This window comes from Melanotaenia boesemani, chromosome 1 (genome assembly GCF_017639745.1).
Source record: "Melanotaenia boesemani isolate fMelBoe1 chromosome 1, fMelBoe1.pri, whole genome shotgun sequence".
In the NCBI taxonomy this organism is placed as follows: Eukaryota; Metazoa; Chordata; class Actinopteri; order Atheriniformes; family Melanotaeniidae; genus Melanotaenia; species Melanotaenia boesemani.
Genome location: NC_055682.1, coordinates 22,276,961 through 22,298,525, shown reverse-complemented (window position 1 = coordinate 22,298,525; position 21,565 = coordinate 22,276,961). Strand labels below are relative to the sequence as shown.

The 21,565-nt window shown below is 37.3% G+C and overlaps 1 protein-coding gene across 3 annotated transcripts in view; it reads right to left on the bottom strand.

Annotated features, from left to right (window-relative positions):
• nedd4a (NEDD4 E3 ubiquitin protein ligase a) overlaps positions 1–21,025 on the bottom strand; it is a 31,195-nt gene extending 10,170 nt beyond the window's left edge. The window contains exons 1-13 of one of the 3 annotated variants that reach the window (XM_041983885.1): positions 20,795–21,025; positions 19,786–19,859; positions 18,819–18,897; positions 18,686–18,724; positions 18,404–18,457; positions 6,506–6,556; positions 5,267–5,328; positions 5,020–5,122; positions 3,465–3,628; positions 3,266–3,380; positions 1,459–1,623; positions 1,213–1,296; positions 877–996 (exon numbers count right to left, since the gene is read on the bottom strand). In XM_041983885.1, coding sequence (XP_041839819.1) covers positions 877–996; positions 1,213–1,296; positions 1,459–1,623; positions 3,266–3,380; positions 3,465–3,628; positions 5,020–5,122; positions 5,267–5,328; positions 6,506–6,556; positions 18,404–18,457; positions 18,686–18,724; positions 18,819–18,897; positions 19,786–19,859; positions 20,795–20,839 — 1,155 coding nt within the window. In that variant the 5' untranslated portion in view covers positions 20,840–21,025. Of the gene's footprint in view, positions 1–876; positions 997–1,212; positions 1,297–1,458; positions 1,624–3,265; positions 3,381–3,464; positions 3,629–5,019; positions 5,123–5,266; positions 5,329–6,505; positions 6,557–11,865; positions 13,192–15,699; positions 15,777–18,403; positions 18,458–18,685; positions 18,725–18,818; positions 18,898–19,785; positions 19,860–20,794 lie in introns of those variants that run through there. The other 2 variants (XM_041983893.1, XM_041983878.1) reach the window with 2 other exon arrangements.
• Positions 21,026–21,565: the final 540 nt, after the last annotated feature.

The window sequence follows — 21,565 nt, the reverse complement described above, 5'->3', positions numbered from 1 at the left end:
GAGGACTTTTAAAATAAAAATAATCATTTTAAATAAGCATTTATTAAATAGATCAGTGGTCTTAAAAAGGAATTTGGGTTTGTTTTTGTTGCCTGCGATGAGGTGTTCTGTCCTGTTTAATTACATTATTGTAGATTTTGAGTTGTTCAGGTAAAATTTCACAATGGATTGTTAGTTTTATTTTTTTTCTATTTCCTCTCAGCTCTCCTGCAAATTCCTTTCAGCTTTCTAGCTTACTCGCTTCTCCATGGAGTTTTGGATTTTGTTCTTAATGTTTTTAAGTGGAGCTGCTGAGTTGATGGCTGACTCCAGTCTGTTGTTTAAATGTTCAACAATAAAAGCACATGGTGCAGGTAAAATCTGAGCAGGAGTTTGGTGTTAAAATTCAGTTCAGAAGTTCACTTCAGAAGTTATACATTGTTTCCTCAAATCACATCATTAATAATAAAAGATTTGTTTGACAGTGATCTGACATTTAAAAGAGCCGTGTTGAATGATACAGGTAAGAACAGCTATTACACGCCTGTACTGCCTTAAAACATGTTTGATTAAAGGATAGTAGGTTCATCATATCCTGTAGTAATAATCTGAAGAAAACAAAATGCTTAAAAAAGAATAAATTGAGCAACTCTATCAAAGCACTTAACTTATTTACAAACCAAGTATGCTTGGTAAGGCAAGAATATTTATTTTTACTTAAAAAATTATCACAAAGCAGTTAAAGTTTTGCAAGGAGTGTCATTATCCATTGGTGTCAGTAATAAAACCCATTTTTGACAAAAATGCTTCCAGTGCTGGTGCTAGAGCCACATCTTTAAACCACTTTAAAGGTCTATCCTTTGGTGGAAAAATAATCTCTGCAAACTCACTGCATACCTGGATAACAGGTCGTACCCATGAAGTGGTTCTGGTGTTGTGGTTAACATAGTAGCATCTTCCTTTGCTGTCCCTCTTTGCCTCCCAGCCTGGAGGCAACCCAGCTGAGGTAGGAAGCAACTATTGAATGATATAAACACTTACTATAGTGATCAATACTGACAAAAATCAAGTATTCTAGTTACAGAGAATCCAACAGAGAAATATATGAAACAGGGCCTGTGACAATTAAAAGATAAACACGTGTATCTGAACACTTATGTGTTTACAACAGGCTGAAGCCAGACAGGTTTGGCCAAACTTCAGAAGGAGTGATTTCAACAAAGAAACGCTCACCATAGGATTAACAGGACGCTCCTCTCTGGTTGAAGGTTGGGCATTTTCTCTGTGACTGGAATGGTTTGAATTATTCACATGATTCTGCAGGAGAGGGACAGATCACACCAATGATCACTAGGTGATAATTAAGTATGCATCTTCCACCTCTCTTCATAGAAGCTCATGATTCACATTCATTTATTTGACTCTTTTTGCTCAGACTTTGAGTGACAGGAACTTTAAGCTTAGCAGGAAATGACTCACCGACTGGGAGCCGCAGCGCGCTCTCGCTGAAGACCGTGGAACGTAAACACTTCTGTGTTCATCACTGACCGGCAGGAATTCCAGAGGCTGGTTGGATGAAGGTGGTGTCATCTGGGTATTACTGTGATATAAGGTAGATTCATCCTCTGTAATGATCTCCCAGCTCTGCAAGATGAGTGAGAAGAAACACCAAAGATAGTGTGTTTATAGTTAGTGACACCTTCTTCAACAGCTTAGGTGATAGAATGGGCCACCAATAAATGGAAAGTTAGTGGTTCGAATCCTGCTTCATCCCAGTTAATCTGATGTTGTGTCCCTAGGCAAGATACTCCCTCCCACACCAGTCTGCCCCAGGACCACTGAGGCTGCACATGTAACTCACTACTGGCAAGTATGAATGAAGAGTGAAAGGATAATTGATTCAATGTAATGTGTTATATAAATCTAATCCATTAAAGTTATATTGTGGACAGCTTCTTTTAAATTCTTAAATGAGCATTAACCAAATTATTTTCCCAGGTTAGGGAGTGGAAATGCTGACATATTAATACACATCCAATTAATGTAGCAAAATTATTGTTGAAGTGCCCATTTACACCTGTTTTAACAGTAGAGGAAGCAGTTGCTCTAACTGTAAACAAACCCTGAGGAATAAAACAATTGCTCACTTACACCAGAAACAGCTGATCAGTCTTATAATTTTAATCTTTGTCTGTTTAGATGTAATTTGTCAAGATGTGTCCATTCCCTATAATGTGTATTAAGTCTTCTTTTAAAAAGTCAAAAACAAACTCAATTAAGTGTTCAAATGTTTATTTTTTATTACTTAAAGAATATTTGATTTCTACAACTTCCATTAATCTTTTCTAATTGAAAATTAAATGTGAATAAAAACCGCAGTAGAAACTCAGTTAGCGACGGAGCAGTTTTGATTGCTAGCCTTGATTCAGGCTTGACAAATTCCAGTAATCACACCTGTCCTCCTTGTGAAAGAAATTTAGCTGCATATGGTAATCACTCATATATACTCATAATAATCACATGTATATTCAGTTTTCTTTATTAATTTAATATTGTTAATCCATTCTCTTTTACATTTTCATATTGTGTTCTCATTCTACAGAATACTGAAGTTACAGTTTTCATTGTGTGTGCGTGTGTGAGGTCAGACTGACCACTTTCTTCCCAGAACTCTGATATGGCAGAGTTGAGACTGGTTTCCCACCTGATAGATAGCAATAGTTGTTTGGGATATCAGCTTGTTGTGGTATGTGGGCTTTGTCTGAAAACTGGAAGAAAGTGGTGCCACTCAGTTGTCTATTCCTCATATTATTATTTTGCTGTTTGACCTTCAGCTGGGGACCAGCTGAATAAAACAAGTTTCTCTCTGATGAATCATCAGAGTCTCTGCCGACTCCATGCCGACTCCGGGACGACCACTCTCTTACTTGCAAGTAATTCTTTTTTCAATACTTCTCCTGTAAATAAACCTTATATACTTTTACTCATTCCAGACTCTTGGTAATTTTTCTACAACATCCATAACTCCGTTTTTGGTATCTTCTGAGTATCCCGTCAGCTGAGTGCACCACTGTGTTCACACGTTATCTGAGTGCCTGCATTTTGGTGCTGAGCAGGTAATAAAAGCTGAACTTGGTTTTTAGAAGTTTTATATTGGAAATAGCTGCCTTTTTCAGGACATGAAAGAAGTGATGGTAAATTTCTCATTTTCAGACATCTGACCAGGCCCACTGACATGAAAAGTTTTAAACTTGAAGATAGGTCAAAGTTGAAAACACTGTGTTACCTCAGAGGACTCTTGTGGGGTGTTGTCATGATCTGAGATCTGTCTGCGTGTAATAAAGGCATGCTCTGCATCCATGATAGAGTTCTGTCTTCTTTGACTTGCCACATCACCGTCCCTGTATAGGAGAGACAAAGATATACACTCATTTATTAAAAATACACCAGCAAGTAAATAATGTGACTGATGGTAACTGTCTTACTGCACTGTGGGTCGCAGCCACTGTGCGGTTCTGGTTTCATGATGGACATAAAAGATTCTTCCTAGGTTGTCCTGGCGCTCCTCCCAGCCAGGGGGCAGAGAAGGCAGCAGCTGGCTCTGTCTGGGACCGGACATGTCCTGAGCTTCCAGAAACTCCCAACCAGGCTGCACAACAAAATAAAGTTTTAAAACGTGGAGCATGTTAGATGGCAAATTTCCAAACATCAACTGTTTAACTGCACATGTAAAGTACTGTTTTAAACAATTAATTAGCATATTTCATAAAGGTTATGGATGCAGTGGAACATATCAGTCTGTAATGCTAGACTACAGGGCTTTCAGATTTGATTCAAGACTAAAGAGACAATCAATTACTGCTAATTTTTTATGTTATTGTCTTTGTTATTATCATTGTGAGATATAAGTCATGATTTATGTGTGATCTGACAAACGGTAATATAAAATTACCGTTACCTTAGACAACTGATGCCACAGAGGAAGAATTTTAAAATTAAAGAGTGAAGAAATTTGATATTTGGTTTCATAAATTAACTTCAACTACAGATTGGTCTGGTGAGGCTACCCCTATCCTTACTATGAGTATAGGCCATTCAACATCTCTCCAGTTATGATCAAGCTGTTCCTGGTATTCCAAGCAATTGCCCTTACGATGCACAGAAATAAGCTTTTTTTGGATTTTGAGCCAAAAGCTCGACTCAACTCAGGTTAGGGATTGGGTTAGGATTACACTTAAGTGCTTTACAGAGCACAAGACACAAGAATTAAATTAAGGCAATGGTGGAAAATTAAAATGAATCATAAAAGCAATTGCAATAAACATTAAAAACAAGTACAGTATTATGTACAGGTTCTTTCAGTAAGGCAAGTTTTAAGCCAAAGCTTTCGAATTAGATAGAGTATCTAGGAGCTGGTATCAAAGGGAGGTGCCAGAAAACTAAAGGCTTTGCCTCCCATTCTGGTCCTAAAAGGACCACAATAAGGCATAGAGCTACGCTGTTAAGGAATTTATAAGTTGACACACATATTTTAATATTATTAATTACTATTCATTTACAGGGAGCCATTATAGAAAAGCTTAAAAAAGGGGAAATGTCATCACGCTTGGCAGCACCAACTAAAAGATTTTCTGAACATGCAGTTCATTACACTAGCCTAGACATGACAAATGTTTAAACCAGTTTTAGCCTCACTTTAGATCAGAATGTATCGGAATGTGGAAATATTACACAGATTAAAAAAAGTTATTTGAGAGACTTGTTTAATATGTGGATTAAAAAATAGATCTTGACAAAAGGTTCCTCACAGTTGTACTGGAAGCCAATGGATTGCAGTCAAAAAGAATCTGATACATTCTTGGTTACTAGAAACTCATGACTGAGCTAAAACCAATGATATTTTGATTAATGAATAAAACTGAATAAATAGAGGCCCTCAAGCCAGCTTGAACTGTGAAGCGTGAATCTGATCTGCTATAAACATGAAGAATTTCTTCAGAGAGAAATCTAAGGCATGTGTGGCACCAAGAATGAACTTACTTCCATGTCCTCGGTCTGATCTGCCGTTTGCTCTTCTGAACCTGAGTCCTTTGGAAGGTAGGTCATTTTTAGACGCAAATGACCTTGGACTCTGGACTTATGGCTGTGTGGGAATGAAAAAATGGAACAAATGTTTCAATGGAGGACAATGTCTTGAATGCTTTAAATCAAAACATTGTGTCCGTGCATCATTTCCTGTACAAATAAATGTACCAACATATGAAAAAAAAAGATTGGAAAAGCCAACCTTCGTGGATGGAGCTTAAAATCCTTGAATGTATATGGCCTTTCTGTATTTGGATTCTCTGTCTGAAAGAAAAAAAAACAACAAAACACAGAAACAAAAAGGAAAGCTTTAAATTCTTCTGTGCACACTTTTACAGCAGCGTGACTAAAACCACTACTTAGCTCAGTATCATAACACAATATCGTGTAAGATGACATGAAATGATGGTGGCAGTGCAGAATGACGGATAATTTGTGATGGTTGTATTTATAATCAAACAAAAGCAGGAACACAATAAACACGATGGACTGTGTTTCCAAAACTACTGATAATGATGTGGAACTGACACCAGAATAAGGGTGAGCATATTTATGTTTACGTGAGATTCAGGTCAACAGTTTGTACCGGTAAAACAAATGACATGCATACATTGAGGAAGAAAAAAATCGTTCAAGTACATTTTAAACAACTTGTAGGCGCTTTGCCTGCAAAGTATGATGATGTTTTTTTTCTCTACTCTCATTCTCTTTGGTTTTCATGTTCAATAATTCTGATGTTACTTCGTGAGTGTGCCTCTTCTCTTGAACACTCTTACAAAGCAGTTTCTAATGATGCGTTACAGTTGTCCTCGGAACTCGAATTCTGAGGAATATTTGCCGGAAATGAAGTGATCTCGTATTTCTGAGCGGCAAACTTGTATGTTTCAGAGGACCTTGAGATTCCAGACTTAAAGGTGGCTGTGCCCAGTACCACTTGTAGTCTATTGTTGTCATTATTAAAATTCTTTATAATAAATCTTGTGTCCGTTAAGTTTCTAGTGTAAACAGCAGTGAGTTGTTCTTGTTATTGATAATTACTGTTACGGTGTTTTTTTTTTTGGTTTTTTTTTGTGAAAATGGAGTCAATATATGTGATTTATTATTCATTATCACCAAAAACTGGCTGCTGCTCTCGTGCATATTTTCACAGTGGGTTTGTTGTTTTCTAGTTTTTATACGGCATTTGTAGATGCTCACAAATTGTCGGTTTTGGAACATCCATTTTTCCCGAGTTGGTGCAGCTGGAATGCCAACTACCTGGTAATGATGTCACCAACTCTTGTCCACTCGGAATTCCGAGACAACTGGAGCGCACCATATGTAGCAAGAGTTCTACTTTCTAGATTAAATTGAGGTTAAACAGAAAATGAAAAGCTGCCACTTATTTTAGCTGAAACAAGTCAGAGGAAATCAGTACATAGTGTAATAACCAAGGACTCACCGGTATCTGATTTAAGGGGATATCCACCTGTCCGAGAAAGTCATCACGTGTCTGACAGGAATACAGGAAGTCACATCAACATTAGAATTAGCCACAATAGCATGCACACACACACACACACACACACACACACACACACACACACACACACACACACACACACACACACACACACACACACACACACTCTCTCGCTCTCTTTCTCTCTCTCTCACACACATAGAAGACTGTCAGCCATTTGTTCTATTAGTCAGCTGTCTTGACAGTTTATAAAAACACAGTCAGGCACCAGTATACAGAGTCTCTGTGTTAAAAGCAGTTTAAAGCAGTACATCTCCTATTCTTCAGCATGTCCTTAAATCAAGACTTTTTCTTGCAAAAAAACACTGTCACTTCTACTTCTTTACCATATTTAATAATTCCATTTGACAGAAAACATCTCTGTTCTTTAACGCAAACACTGCACCCGTTTCCCTTCTTCAAACAACAGTCATTTGACTTGATCTATTTCTGTATATATTTAGTGTGCAGCTCAGAAAGGAATGTGTTTATCAGCCCCAATGAATGGCTGCTCTGTGTTATTGCTACAGAGACTAGGATCAAAATAATGAAACATTTGCCAGATACACTGTATCTGCCATGAAAGCACATTCACTGCATGCCCTCTTTGCAGTCTCAAAAACAGAAGGCCAAAAGTGAGCACCCTCCATAGTGGGAATGTGCTTTGTGAACAAATGAACACAAATGACAAGTCAAACAGTCTAACAGCAGAAAAAGTGTTAATGTGCACCAATTTAGTAAGCGGCTTCTTGCCTTCCTGTCTCTGTATTTTCAACAGTGAAGCCAAAAAAAACTTTTATACTGACTTTCCTTAAACATGATCAAGTCAATTTAAAAGAAAGTTGACATGTACATCATCTCTGAGCACTGAAAGATTTTCTTTTTAATCCGTGTTTTTATCTTAAGGCTTTATTGCAGCTACATTTTTTTATTACTCTAGAAAGCTCACTGAAAGAATCTTATCTATACCTGCAGCATGCTTATTTTCATTGCATTTCATTTTCTGTGGGAAGTTGCTTGCTTTCCATATAATTTCCTTTAAACCAAAGTCTTCTAAATACTTTATTAATCCCAAAGGGAAATTATTGAATTTCCCTTTGGGATTAATAAAGTATTTTTCATTTCATTTCATTTCATTTAAACCAAAGTCTTCTAAATACTGATATAAAGGATGTATCAGCACTTAGTGTCATTAATAATAGATAAATTGTCAATGTTTTTTTTCTTGTCTGTTTATATTAATTTTTGTTATTATCTATTTGCTGTTTGATATAATGTATGTCACTATGGCGTGACATTATAGGAAAATAAAGTAAAAAAAAAAAAATCTGTCAAGGTTTTACTTTTCAGGTCCCATTTAGCTCAACAATCCAGGCACATAAAGAGTACTGATCAGGACTGCACAGACCCACAGAGCCCCTCGATTACAGGGGCTCTACTTTAAAGGTGGAGTGTGTATTAAAATTAAAGGTCAGTGACAAAAATTTAATACATCATTAAAATCTGTGTTTCTACTGGTATCTAATCACTTTACTAAAATGTTTTTCTTCTTTTAGAATAATCATTGATATCTACTTGCCTTGGGTCCAAATACATGGCAGCTGCCATATTTGTGCTACCATTTTTACTACAGTGTCTCTGAAAACTGCAGTATCGGCTTTGATAGGTGCTGGAGCACTGTTTGGACAAGTAATCCCTTATAAGACACCAAATACAGTTTCCTATAGTGCAGTCATCACTGCACCTGAGGATTCTGGATCCACTAACAGATGAAAACATGTTAAGACTGGAAGAATTTTGACCCCTGATGGCTACTGTACATTCATAACTGTGCATTGTATTTCAAGTAATTGCCTTGCACATCTTTATCACTAGATTTCAGTAAATCTTACACATGCTACCTTTAAGGTCAAAAGTTTAGATACTTTTTAAAAACTGGCCAAATGACTTTAGGAAAAACCCGGATAATCGGGAATCTAGTGACTCTGTTACACTACATTGGATGATGCCCATCATATGCTTTCATCTGCTGCAATCACTGCAAATTAAACATCATTAACAGCATCAAATTTTGGAAGTGTCAATATCACTCCACTAGACCTCTAGAGGCTTGTGAATAAGACACTTTATTTTATAATTATAATAACATGATCTTTTAGATTTCCACTGAAACTGCAGGAAAAGTAGGCTCACGCTTACATGTTGCCTGCTAATTTGCAGCTTTCAAAAATATCAGTAATATAATATTCAGCATACACTGCCTTCATACCATTTAACAGCCAGCTCAGATGTGCTGAACTATACCATACAGTCTTAGACTAACTGGTCACCCTCCATTGAGAGTACTCCAAAAACAGAAAAACAAACAATTAAATGCTAATGCTGATGACTCCCTGCTAGCTTGAAAGGGTGAGAAGGTCACATTTATATTTGTATTATGGATTATGAAGTGACAATCTCTTTTCTAAGAAGCCTCCCTGGTGAAATGAAGTTAAGTTTAATGAAGGAAATGATAAATGTCTAATCAGAGCATCCCTGAAGGTTCTGGTAACACTAAATGCAACTCAGTTTAGCATGTGGCAGTAGGCATTCTGTATGAGGTGGCAAGTAGCTTCAGAAACAAGTTTGAGACATCTGTGGGGCAAGCTCAGTGATATCCATCTTAGCTGGCAACGACAAGCTTCTTATGACAGGTGGGCAGCAGCTTGTGAAAAATGCACTTCTGAAGAGCAGCCTGGTTAAACGTTATCCAAGCAGGCAAGCTAAGACTGTGGCAATGACCCATCCTGAACTAGAGTTTACACAGATGTAATAACTGCGCTTTGGTGTCACATTCAGTCCAACCTGTGGAATGATTTGATGGGTTTCCATTTTATATACTAGAAACCGTTTGATGTTACTATAAGCAGTGGCCAGATTGTGTCTGAAGACCCACACTATTTGTTTGCTACATGCATGGAATATTCACAGTATAAACAAAACATATTTATTTTAACTCCAAAAGAAAGTGAGGTCACATTTTCCAAGCTGCTGGCTGGATTCCAACCTTGAAACCTTTCAAAGTTTGAAGTTAAGTTTGGCATTAAACATGTATTGAGAAAGGACACTTTGCTAAGCTCTTTCCAAAAATAGAGGTCTGACGTCTCTAAGTATGTTATTATCACTGAAGGAATATAAAGGAGCTTCATCTTAACTTAATCTAGAAAATGCTGATCAAGTCTCACCTGTAACACATCAGCTTAAAAGGTGCATGCATGTTTAAAAAGATTATCAAGAAAAATGTTTATACAAGAAAGTTTAAATTATTGATTGAGTTTGAAATGTATGCCATTTCATTCAAGTTGATTTAGCTATATAAAATAATACTTTATAGCTGAAGATAATCTAAAAATTATAACTAGGATTTATTGTATACACAGGAGATAACAGGCTGATTCATGTTTTACATTTAACTGTTTTTCCTTTTGTAAAATAGTAACATCTGGTTGCTGATTAACTTGTGTGAGAAGGCATGTGAGGCTATAACAGAAATACAGATAAGAACAGCAGAGCTGAAAGTTTCTTTAAATACCTCAGCCAGCTGCTTCACAGTAATGGAGCTTGTAATTGCTGCTGTTTTGTTTTTGTTTTGTTTTAAGAATTTAGGAATCTTTACCCACTAAAGTTAAATATGTAAATGAATATAAAAAGTTATTTGTTTGTTTTCTGTTGTCATTTTGCAAAAACGTCTAAACATTTTTTCCTTTGTATATATTAATCATTGGCAAGATCCTTTTTATTGATGCTATAAAAGTGAAGTCATCTCTCTTTAAGATCACATCTAGTGTGAGTCAAACATTTAAGAGCATTGAATGATTTTTTTTTTTTAATTTATCACATTCAACAAATAATTTTGATTAAAATTACCTTAAGTTGTGGCAATCATTTTTTGATGGCCAGACATTATGTTGGAAATTATTTTTAGTAAGATTATGTTAAATTATTAGATGTAAATAATAAAAGAGGAACATAAAAGCTCAAGTAAATCAAGAAACCACAGCATTAGCATGTAGTACAACATGCTAAAAAAAAGAAAACGAAAAAAAAAACGTGAGAAATTAGAAATGAGAAAGTGCAAGAATTAAAAAGAACAATATGTAATAAACACCTTAGTGTAAAATTTAAAAATAATCTATACCTCCATTCAGGAGTCACCGGTGGTGTTAAGGAGGCATCTCAAAGTATGAAAATACACAAACAAATTTAGATCTGTTAAAAAAAGTGACTGTCTAATTACTGAAGGACACCCTTGTTCTTGACAACCTGCTAAATGCAGGGGGAAGCTGACACCTGATATTTAACAAACACAGCTTGGTAGGGGGACCCAGAGGGAAAGTAGCGCCACCCGTTTACTGGGAAAAGCTTACACTCACACACACACACACACACACACCATGTCCACAGATGGCTGGCATGACTGTGTGCTGCTCTAGTATCATGCAGTTAAATTTGAATCCACAGGACTGTGCAGTGCTACAGACTACCAGACTATCTGGAGTCAGGGGGAATATTTCAGAGGCACTTTATTTATGTCAGCAAGAGGCACCGCTTTTCTCACTGCTAAAATTAGCCACAGTAAATACTTAGGCTGATCATTCATGGTGCTAACAGAATAATAAAAATGGAGAACTATTTTAAAGTTAAGTTTGCACAAAAATGAACAGTAAGACCCACTAGACGGAAGAGAATCTGTCTTTGTAATCTTTCACACATTTCTTGGAAGCTAACATTTACATGGATTTATTGTAATGTAATCGAACACTTCTGAGTGTTGGTCCACATAGGGCTTGTTAATTGCATGACTTAGCTGTACAGATCTTCTCAGTTACTGGAAATCGCTGTCTTGTAAGAAGCCTAATTTCTAAACCTACGTAAACAGATTTTTAATGACCTGAAGGGCAACAGTAGTGGAGAAGAGCTGCATTATAGCAACATAAAATAGGCAGTGCTTGAAATTGCACTCAATGTGTCAATAACTTAAGATTACTGTTATTTATGCTATTACTGACAAATTAATATAAATTTTATTTATTTATTCAAAATGGAAGCTAGAGTGGGTGTCCCAAGGAGTCGGACCAAAGCAGTGAGCAATATATTAGAACCAATTCAACAACACTTTCAGTAGATCCATAGTGCTCTGCTATGGGGGCATTGTGTAACAAAAATCTTGACAAATGTTGACTTTAGAGCTGTTATACCATGTTATAGCCATGTCAGCCAATTCCATCAGTCAGGAAGTATCAGTTAAAATGAACACTCACCTTGGTATTTAGACCTGGACTCTTTGGTGCATTGTACCCCTTGCGACTGGTGTTAACATCAGTAATAAAGCTGGGCAACTTTGCCGGGCAGCAAGGGGACAAATGAATGTGCACATGTGGAGAGCAAGGGCTGCTGAGCTTTGGGTTCGAAACGTGACATGAAATTCCAGTGTTGGGGTAGGGCACCTCAAGGGAAAAGCTCCTTTGTATGGCGCGATGACAATGGTTTTCCTCAGGCCTGTCATGGTCTTTTCCTGATAACATTAGCTTATTGTTTTTCTCCAATGGTTTAGTTGAGGAAAACAAACAAGCAGAGGTACTGCGATAGAGCTTTTTGTGGGCGTCGTATTCACTCTCAGGCTTTTCGGCTGGGTAATAAGCCTCGGGATATTGCATATTCAGTGCAGCCGTCATTGTAGCTCCCTTTGCCGATGTCATTGGTCTCTGATGGGCAAAATGTAGCAGCACGCTGCTAGAGTGACGATTAGATCTGTCCGGTGCTGAAGACAGTTCCATTATTGTACTCCTGTTGTCCATTTTACATTTTGGTTCATCCTGTAAAGGAATATTAAAGTGCACCATATGTTTCGTGTCCCTAAACTCAGCTGAAGAGCTGCCTCTTGGCTGACGATGGCCACTTACTACTGTGGTGGTGGACCCTTTGCAAGTCACTTCCTCATCATCTTGTGAAAAATCACAGGAGGATGTCTGAAAAGATGAATGATTAGACGCCCTTACTGATGGGAGAGCAGGAAGAGCCACAGGACTTACTGGGGAAGCTGGTGGGGTGCTGCAGGGGCTCTTCGGAAAGATAACCAAGGAGGAGCACCGTCGCAGAGGGACCTTGGACTTGTAGCAAGGCAGACTCCTCTCCTGGTTGGTACTGTGCTTCTCTGCAGCCTCTGGTTCAAATATGCTGTTGCTGCTACAGTACCCAGCGTCACTGGCCATGCTGCTGTTGCATGAGCCTCCGTCCGAGCAAGTACCTGCTCCACCTTCACTAACCCCTGGGTCTCCATTCTCTATACTGCCATCCAGCTCTCCGCTGAGCTTTCCACACGGCTGCAGCGAGATTTGCAGAATGCTCCTCTTATTACACCCTCCAGTGTTAACCCTAGGTATGAATACTGAAGAGTACTGACTGTTGGCAAAGTCTGGTGACAGTGGAGTCACCTTCAGGTGGACAGAGCTCTGCGCCAGACTCTCTGCGGGGCTATGAGCTGACACATTGATTCCACTCTCCTCACCATGGTTGCTGAGGCTTTCTGACAGGGGGTCCGTGTTGCTTCTTCTTGACGCAAAATGCAAGCGGAGCCGACGTGCCATTTGTTTAACTCTCTAATCCCTGCAGCGCCACTGAGAGCTGCATGATCAAACTTGCTGGTAGGAAAAAAAGAGAGCAAAGCAACTGTTCCACACTTCCCTGTGTTATCACAATCATTAGTGGCTGCACATTGCCAAAATAGCTCTGGTGACAACCTACATTCCTCTTCAGGCTGATCTCAGCTTTTAGTCAGAGGAGGCCAGTGATTTTGTTTGGAGATATGACCCAAACATGCGACCTTTGAAACTAGAGCAATCCCCCGAGTTTTCTCCTTGAGGGAGCTTAGAACCCTAGACAGAAAATTAAATAACTACCACTAAAAAGACAAAGCTTCTGCTGCTGAACTGCTGTATCTTTAGTGCCACTTGACTGTACCTCCAGAAGCGCAGACAGATTAATATCACCTTCTGTCTTCTGCAGCCAACTCACTCTTGTTTACTTCTATGGAAAAAAACAACATGGCAGTCCTCCATGATGCATCTTAGACCAAAGCTTTGCTAAACTGTTTAACTGCTACATCTGCTTTGGGCCACTCACGCAGGACTCTTCTTCCTGCTGCTGCTATGCTTCTAATGTTTCTGCTCCTCTGTGCCCCCACAAATATTTTTACCCACTGCTATTGAATTACAGGAAATCAAAGAGAATGACTTTCAGCATAATTCTGTATCAAACTAAAGACTTTGTGGCTCAAAAGCATACTACTTAAAAACACTGCAGCCTGTTAAAACATGACAAAAATGTAAATCCAAACTGCAAGTCATTAAGATCCTTTCATGCAAAAGCAAAACTTAAGTCGTAAAATACTGAAGAACGCCAGCGTAGTTTAAGACCTCCTGCAAGGAGTAAGCAAGCTGTTGCACACCATCTACTTGACTATGAAAACACGAGGATAAAAAGACCTGCGATTACTGTGATATTGCAGTGATTTGACACCAGTTACATGACACCTCATGTAACAGTTAGAGCTGGTCTGACTTCTTCCCTATGACAGTTGACAGTCCAATTTATTAATGGCAGCCTGATGTGAGCTTGGCTGACCTATTTCAAGGCATTACTCTGCTTCCAAATCAGTTTCAGGGTAATGTTTAATAGTGCTAGACACAGCCAGGATAAAGTCATGACTCACTACAGAACACACACTGTAGTTGAACTCATCACCTAATTTTTTAAATTTTTTTTTTTAACTAAACCTTGTGACGTTAATCAGTGACTCACTGCACATTTATATATGCAAAGTCACATTATATGACATATCAATAATACAACAAAGCTGCCAGTAATACACCCATGTGTTTGACATAAATGCAAACAAAAGAAATCCTGAAGGAGAAGCCACTTCAAGACTTTGAAATCAAATATCAACAAACTGGACAATGGCAAAAAAAAAAAAGTGGTGAGGCTGTAGTTGTTTTTTTATTTATTTATTTATTTTTTAAGCTGCATAAAAATGATCAGAAACCAAAGCAGCTCAAGACACCTGCTCTGTAAGTCTTAGACATTGATACATCATGGCTGTGCCTCAGATTTCTTCCATATTGCATTTTTGTAATGTTTAATGTTATTTTAATGCCTGACTGTGTGGGCGTGGGCGGATCTCTGTAATAAAATTTAGCTTTCATATAAAATCAGTTGGTACTTACTATGACAGCCACAAATTATCGGCCTGAAACTAATGTATTTGCTAATATAGCAAGATCAAATTAACACTTTACGTAATACAGCTGATTTCCACAGAAGATGCACTATTTCCTCAAATGTGAAATGAAATACACTTCCTTCTGCAACTAAAAAAACAGAATCTTTCAGACTGTTCGTGCAGTCATCTGCCAGGAGGCCCTTCACCATTTTAACGTTCTCCCAGTTTTTAACCATGTTAATTCATGGTAATGAATTCTAGAGGAGGTAACCATGGCAACTTCTGCAAAGTGTTGATGGCATGTGCCTACCCTCTATTCATGCTGCGTCTGGAACTAACACAGGACCTGCTACACAAACATCCTCATGAAACCAAGGAAACCTTAAAAACTGTTTCATTCAGTGCAAATATAAGTCTGATTTTTAATAAGTTAACCAGTGTTGACTGGAAGTGTGACAGGGTCTTCAGTTATTTGCAAGACAGCCTGGAACCAAAAAAAATCAGTGCCGTCATTAGCTCAAATTGCACAGGGGTCTCTGGTGGTGAAGCCAGGAAATCTCCTCAGCTAAGGAGGTTATTCTGCCCAGCACAAAACATTAATACAATTACTCATCTGAGCAATGACCATTTAACTGCAAAACATCAGCTACAGCTATGCATCGTGCTGTCTGAAGCTTTTGTCACAGTATACAACTTGATTAATTCGCATTTTCCTGGTAAAAGTGAAAACTGGCTGGATGGTGAAAGGTAAGGTAAGCTCATGGGGTTTTCTTTCGGTGTGGATCATGAGTATTCTTAGCTTGTAAAACATTCTCATTATTCCACTATCTATGAAATTATTGTCAAAGGAACAATAACTATCTAAAGAACATACCTCACAGGGACCAACAACAAAAACACTGGAAAAGTTTGCTGTATTCTCAGCCCAGTTTTCCGCCTGTCAGATCATCAGTGGCAAACTTCAACAAAAACACATTTGCAGTACTGACACACCCTCTGACGTTCTTAAATCTACCTGGAGCATAACAAGGCAGACCTGACTCAGCTACACCCAGTCTTATCTTATCATGTGACTCAAAAACCTGTGACGTAGGGACACGTTCTAGAGGCACTCTGCTGATAAAATAAAAAGCAGAAAAAATACATATAAAAAGAAATCCATTTATATGTTTGTGCCCTGTTTAAGGATGTATGCTGTGTTATGAAATAATGATGTAATGTGTTACTGTCTGAGCCTAACGCTGTGCAATAAATGTTGCAAAAGACAAAGAAACAAAGCACAAGAGAACACAGTTATGAAATATATACCTCAAAGGGAGTGGAGCTAAACAATCATAAGATTTTACTTATGTAATGTTTTCTTTGAGTAAAATGTTTACACACATTACATACTGTGCATAAAAGACAGGGTTTTCGAATGAATGGTTTCAACTGTCTATGCACTGACTTGTTCTTCTAAGAACCTACTTTCCTTCTTGGTAATGAACACAATTTACCAGTAGAACAGGTTAATGAAAGCAGCATCAAGACCAGATGGGACTACATTCTCAACATATTACAAAAAAAAACAACTTGGTTATACATTACTGGTGTCTGCTTAAATACTACATATATATAAACATGTATGTATTCAAAAGTGATATGTGAAAGGATGAAGATAAAACATAAAAATAAGATATGATGACATTCATCAACATATAATCCTTTTTACTAATGTAAAGACATCCAGTAGCCAGATTTGCCTGTATTTACAGCTGTGACTTATAAGGTATTTTTGGTTTCCAACAACATTAGACATGTAGGGGCAAAATAAGGGCTCCTACTTTTTTCTCAGACAAAACAAACCAATGTCAGCCTTATACTGACTGGAGCATACCAGCATCCACTGAAGTATGACACATTCCTTCATTTGGCATTCATGGTGTCTTGTGATATACAAACAAGATCCTGCAGAAATGGCATGTTATCTCAAAATATGTGTTTAGCTTGTTTGTTTCAAATTTTTCTTTACAGGACCTGTTTGATGTCCAAGTTATTTTATAATTTGATGATGTATAAGCTTTGTCCTAAACACTGAATAGGTTTAAGTTAAGATGTGCCCTTCTGCGCCAAGGAAGCAGTTTCAATTATTGTAACCCATTAAATATTTTTTAAAAAAACTGTGTGCAAGAGCAAGAGATCCATCAAAGAGGAGTTGAGCTTTGAAAAAGATAACACGAATATAACTGTTGCTGCCATCTGTCAACTTTAGTCAGAACTGGCAATGAAGTTGGTAAGCAGTTAATCTGCAAGAGTGACAATGAGGTCTGGCGGATTGTTAAAATTTACATGTGAATTTTCACATCAGGAAACAGACTTGATGTGAAAGTCAATCAAAATGGCAAAACTAAATCAATTTAAAGATAACTAAGTGGGAAGGGCTTAAAATAAGAAGTATAGTCCTGACGTATAAAGATGGCAGTCAAGGGTTGGCTGAAGGGTTGGATAGGTGATGAAACTATACCAAAAGCAGATGGAGCAGTGAAATGAAAAATACAGACAGCTGTTCTAATCCTACTGTAGATCTCTGTTTTGTTCATTAAACTCAATGGACAACAGACATTTTTTAAAAGAGTATATTTCCCTTTTCGTCTTTAAAACATAAATACATATCTGATGGCTCATCGCATGGGGTGTCTTTTTTGCTTTTTCTTTTAAGGATGGTAAATTTGATGGTAAAGACTATGGCTTTGCTTTAGTTAATCATTTCCTCCTCGTCCTCCCTTGTCTCACATAACAAACAATGTAGATGCTTCCTCGGGCTAAACACTAATCTTTTGAAGCTCTTTGGCTGCTCGTCTCTTAACCCGTTCAAACAGGCGAGAACATATCACGCCTGTTCTGGCTGCACTTCACAAACTTCCTGTTTGCTACAGAATTGATTTTAAAATTCTTTTAAAAAAAACTTTTATTAGTTTATAAATGTCTTAACAGCTGTGCCCCAGCCTATCTCCCCCCTCACGGTCTTTAAGGTCAGCTGAAGAGCTGCTTTTGTGTTGAGACTGAAGCTCAGAGGGGATCGGCCCTTTTAAGTAGTGGCACCGAAACTATGGAACAAGTTAAATCTACATGTTAGAAAGTCACTGTTGCTGTTTTCTTTAAAATTCTATTTAAAGACTAATTTTTTGTCCTTGGGGCTCAACATATGAGTTGGTTGGTTGTGTATTATTGTGAATTTGTGCCAATGTTTTATGTCTGTCTTATAGTCATCATGTACAGCACTTTGGTCAACCCTTGCTGTTTTTTAACAAGCTGTATGAATACATTTTAATTTGATTTCATATCTTTTATCATTTTTTAGTTTTTGCTAAAAGCGTCCATCAATTTTGGAGATGTGTTGCTCACTTAGACCTGACTAAAAGACCCACAATATAACTGTCCACACTTAAAATCCATCTACTTTCTTTCTACACTTCGATGTACCTAAATACGTAGTTATCAAAGAGAGCAACTATAGATGACAATTAAAATCAATTAAACATAAGTTCAAAATGTATTTCCCAATCGATTGAAAGGTTAAACTAAATTCATTAGCTTACCAGTCGGTTCTCATCAAACACCTCGAGCAACAGTCGATGCTTCCTGGGATTCACCTGAAACACACAGTTGACTGTCGAGTTAAGAACGGCTGTATAATCCAGAGGAAATACTGGTTACACAATTCCTCTTTCATAAAGTTCACAAGATTATTTTTATTATAAGTGAAGTAAGATATATTTCTTAAAATGAAAGACTAATGCTGATCTCATGACCCATCCTTGTAAGCAACAAGAGGTAAATGCATCTTGGAATATGATTGTTTTACTCCAAGCACCACTTACTCTGAAATAGAATCTCTCGTCCCATTTTGGATCCAGAGTCTTCAGGTAACATGAATAGAAAAACACATTAAATATCCAAAAACTCCACAAACGAAGCAAATGTGACTGAAACTGCAGATGCTGACCTACTTACTTTTTTTATTGTTTTAGTCTGCAGACTTGTGATTTCTCCATTAATGGGATCATACAGAGAGAGTCTTGTATAGGGGTCACTGCAACACAAAAAGCAGAAAAACGGTGAGAATCAGTTTAAAATGATAAAATTTTGTCTTTTCTGCTGTCTCTGTGATATTAGTTTGTACAGCTCTTCTGTGTAATGAGTTTCTTTATGATCTCTTAGGGAAATGAACTCTCACGGTTTGACAGCATCAGGACGCAGACCTGAAAATATTGGCATAATAGGTCCTGCTACTCACTGCTCATGTAATAGACGTAATTTGTTTCTATAATGATTTAAGGCACTATTCATTAAAACCACATCTATCACTATCATTACATTATTCATTAACCAGCCTTAATGTCTGAACTGTTTAAATAGTAATGTATTTAGTAAGTTGCAGCTGACTTGCAGGCATGAACAACAAAAATTTCTTAGTTTAAGACAAAACAAAAGTTATCATTTTGGTGTCACAACTTTTACATTTGAAATTTTGGGAAACTTAATCGTATTACTACTGCCTTTTCTCTGTGAAAACCAGAATTGTAATGTTTTTGCTTAGAAAATCCCAGAAGTAATTATGTAACTAAATGTTGAAAATAAAATAAGCTTATCCAGGTTAAGAACATTGAGAAAATAAACCATCATATGAGGGGTTAACTGAGGCTTTCTCACTGATTGGTAGTTAATAAATCTTAGTAAACTCCAATTGTCCAGCTTTGGAAAAAATGATGACAACTGTCAGGTTAATATCATTTCATAAACACATGCAGGTCTATGCCTTATTGTTTGATGAAAACAGAATTACATGACATTTTTGTTTTTGGTTCATGTGACAGTAATAAATCTATTTGAGTTAATGAGAGACAAATAATGTCAGATTGGCAAGATAAGCAGTGATTAAACCAACATCACCCATTAGCCTTCAGATTGATGAATTTACCTGGCTCCAAGAATATCTTTTTTGGCCAGCCCAATACCAGCAATGATTTTCACTTTCAGGATTCTGGATTCATCCTGTAATAACAAAACAATTCTGCATTCAACCGTAACTAAACATTTACAGCTAAACATTCATTTAAAGCAGATCTGTCATATTCATCACAAACTGTTATTACTTAAGATGACTGTGATCATTTTAAATTCACCTGTATTAAAACATCTGGATAAAAAAACACACACAAAAACCCCTGCCTATTTCTACCTGTAGTTTTAGTGTTAATAAAGTAGGATTACGAAGGACTTCGGGTATGGCCCATAAAGGTGTGCAGTAGAAATCAATAGCAACAAAAAGGGATGGATCAGAGAACTATTTCAATATTATGGACCCCATCTTTCGCATACGATCACTGTTTTGTGTGTGAGTGATGTAATGTCTTGACAATACTTGTCACTTTTGCATATTTCCCACCACTACCACTCAGCATTCCTGTGACGTTTGTGAATCATCGTGGGATTTCGCAATCAGTCACGCTGGTTTGACTGTCAGGGGCCTCCATACTAAAATAACTATTGATTAATAGTTTGTTTAAAAAACAAACTGAAAAAACAACAACAACAATAATAAAATAAATATTTAAAAAGTTTTAATAATAATAATAATAATAAACATAAAACAAAATAACAATAAAAACACGGTTTAGTGTGCGGGTGTGTGTTGAGGAGCAACCACAGAGGCGTTGACAGAGGCTCGTTTCCTGTTTGGCAAAATGCTGCTAGCTGCGGAGTAGTAACAGCTGATCAATTATATCGATTTCCTGTTCATACGTAGCACTTTTACCCACTTAAACTTAACTCCCCATACTTTAAACAAAGAAGGAGATCGGCTAGCTATCTAATCAGGCATTCCAGATAATCTGTGTTTAGTCAGTTGACGTTTGCGTTAACTAAGCAGCTAACTGGCTAACGACGAGATCACATGAGCAGCCTTGTTAATTAATGTTTAAGTTTACCTCATCTGCTTGAAGCCCTCGGATTTGTGAAGAAAGTGCAGCCATAGTATCCTAGCTTTCCTTTTCCCCAGACACCGACGAGAAAAAGGTTTTTTTTAAAAAAATTAGACGGCTGTCTATCTGGACAACAGTCACTCCACAGGTGTTTAGTTACTTCTCCGCCTCTGTTTACGCTAGCAGATACCGTCAACCTGACCGAGAGGCTTGCTGTGGCACCATCAATACTGGAAGTACCCATCCTCCTCCCGCTCCACCTTCGCCTCCTCCCCCTTTTTCCTCCTCCTTCTTCCTTTTCCTCCTCTTGATCCCTTGTCACTACAACCATCTGAAGTTTTCCAGATGTAAACAACAGAAAGTGTAACGGAAGACATTGTTTACTGAAGACACCTGACTGATGGAAGAAATAGTTATATATCAATGTATAAGAATACTCCAAATTATTCATTAAAATTCAGACTCTATGAAATTGAGATTACCCATTAACTAACCAAATGCTCTGACAGTTTTTTCCCCCTCATATCCTTTGTTCCGCAACTCTTCTTAACTCTGTTTCATGCACTGTACATATAAGATGTTTTTAAGTCTTAAGTGATGCTTGAAAAATTATGAAACATTCCAACATTTTTTTTCATGTTTCTGCTTAGATATAACATAAAAGTCATAAAAATGCATATTAATGTTAGTCACACACAAGATTAAAAAATACTTGTTCACTTACTTAGATGTTAATGGCAAAATTACTTGAAAATGTAGTAATTACAGGTAATTTGA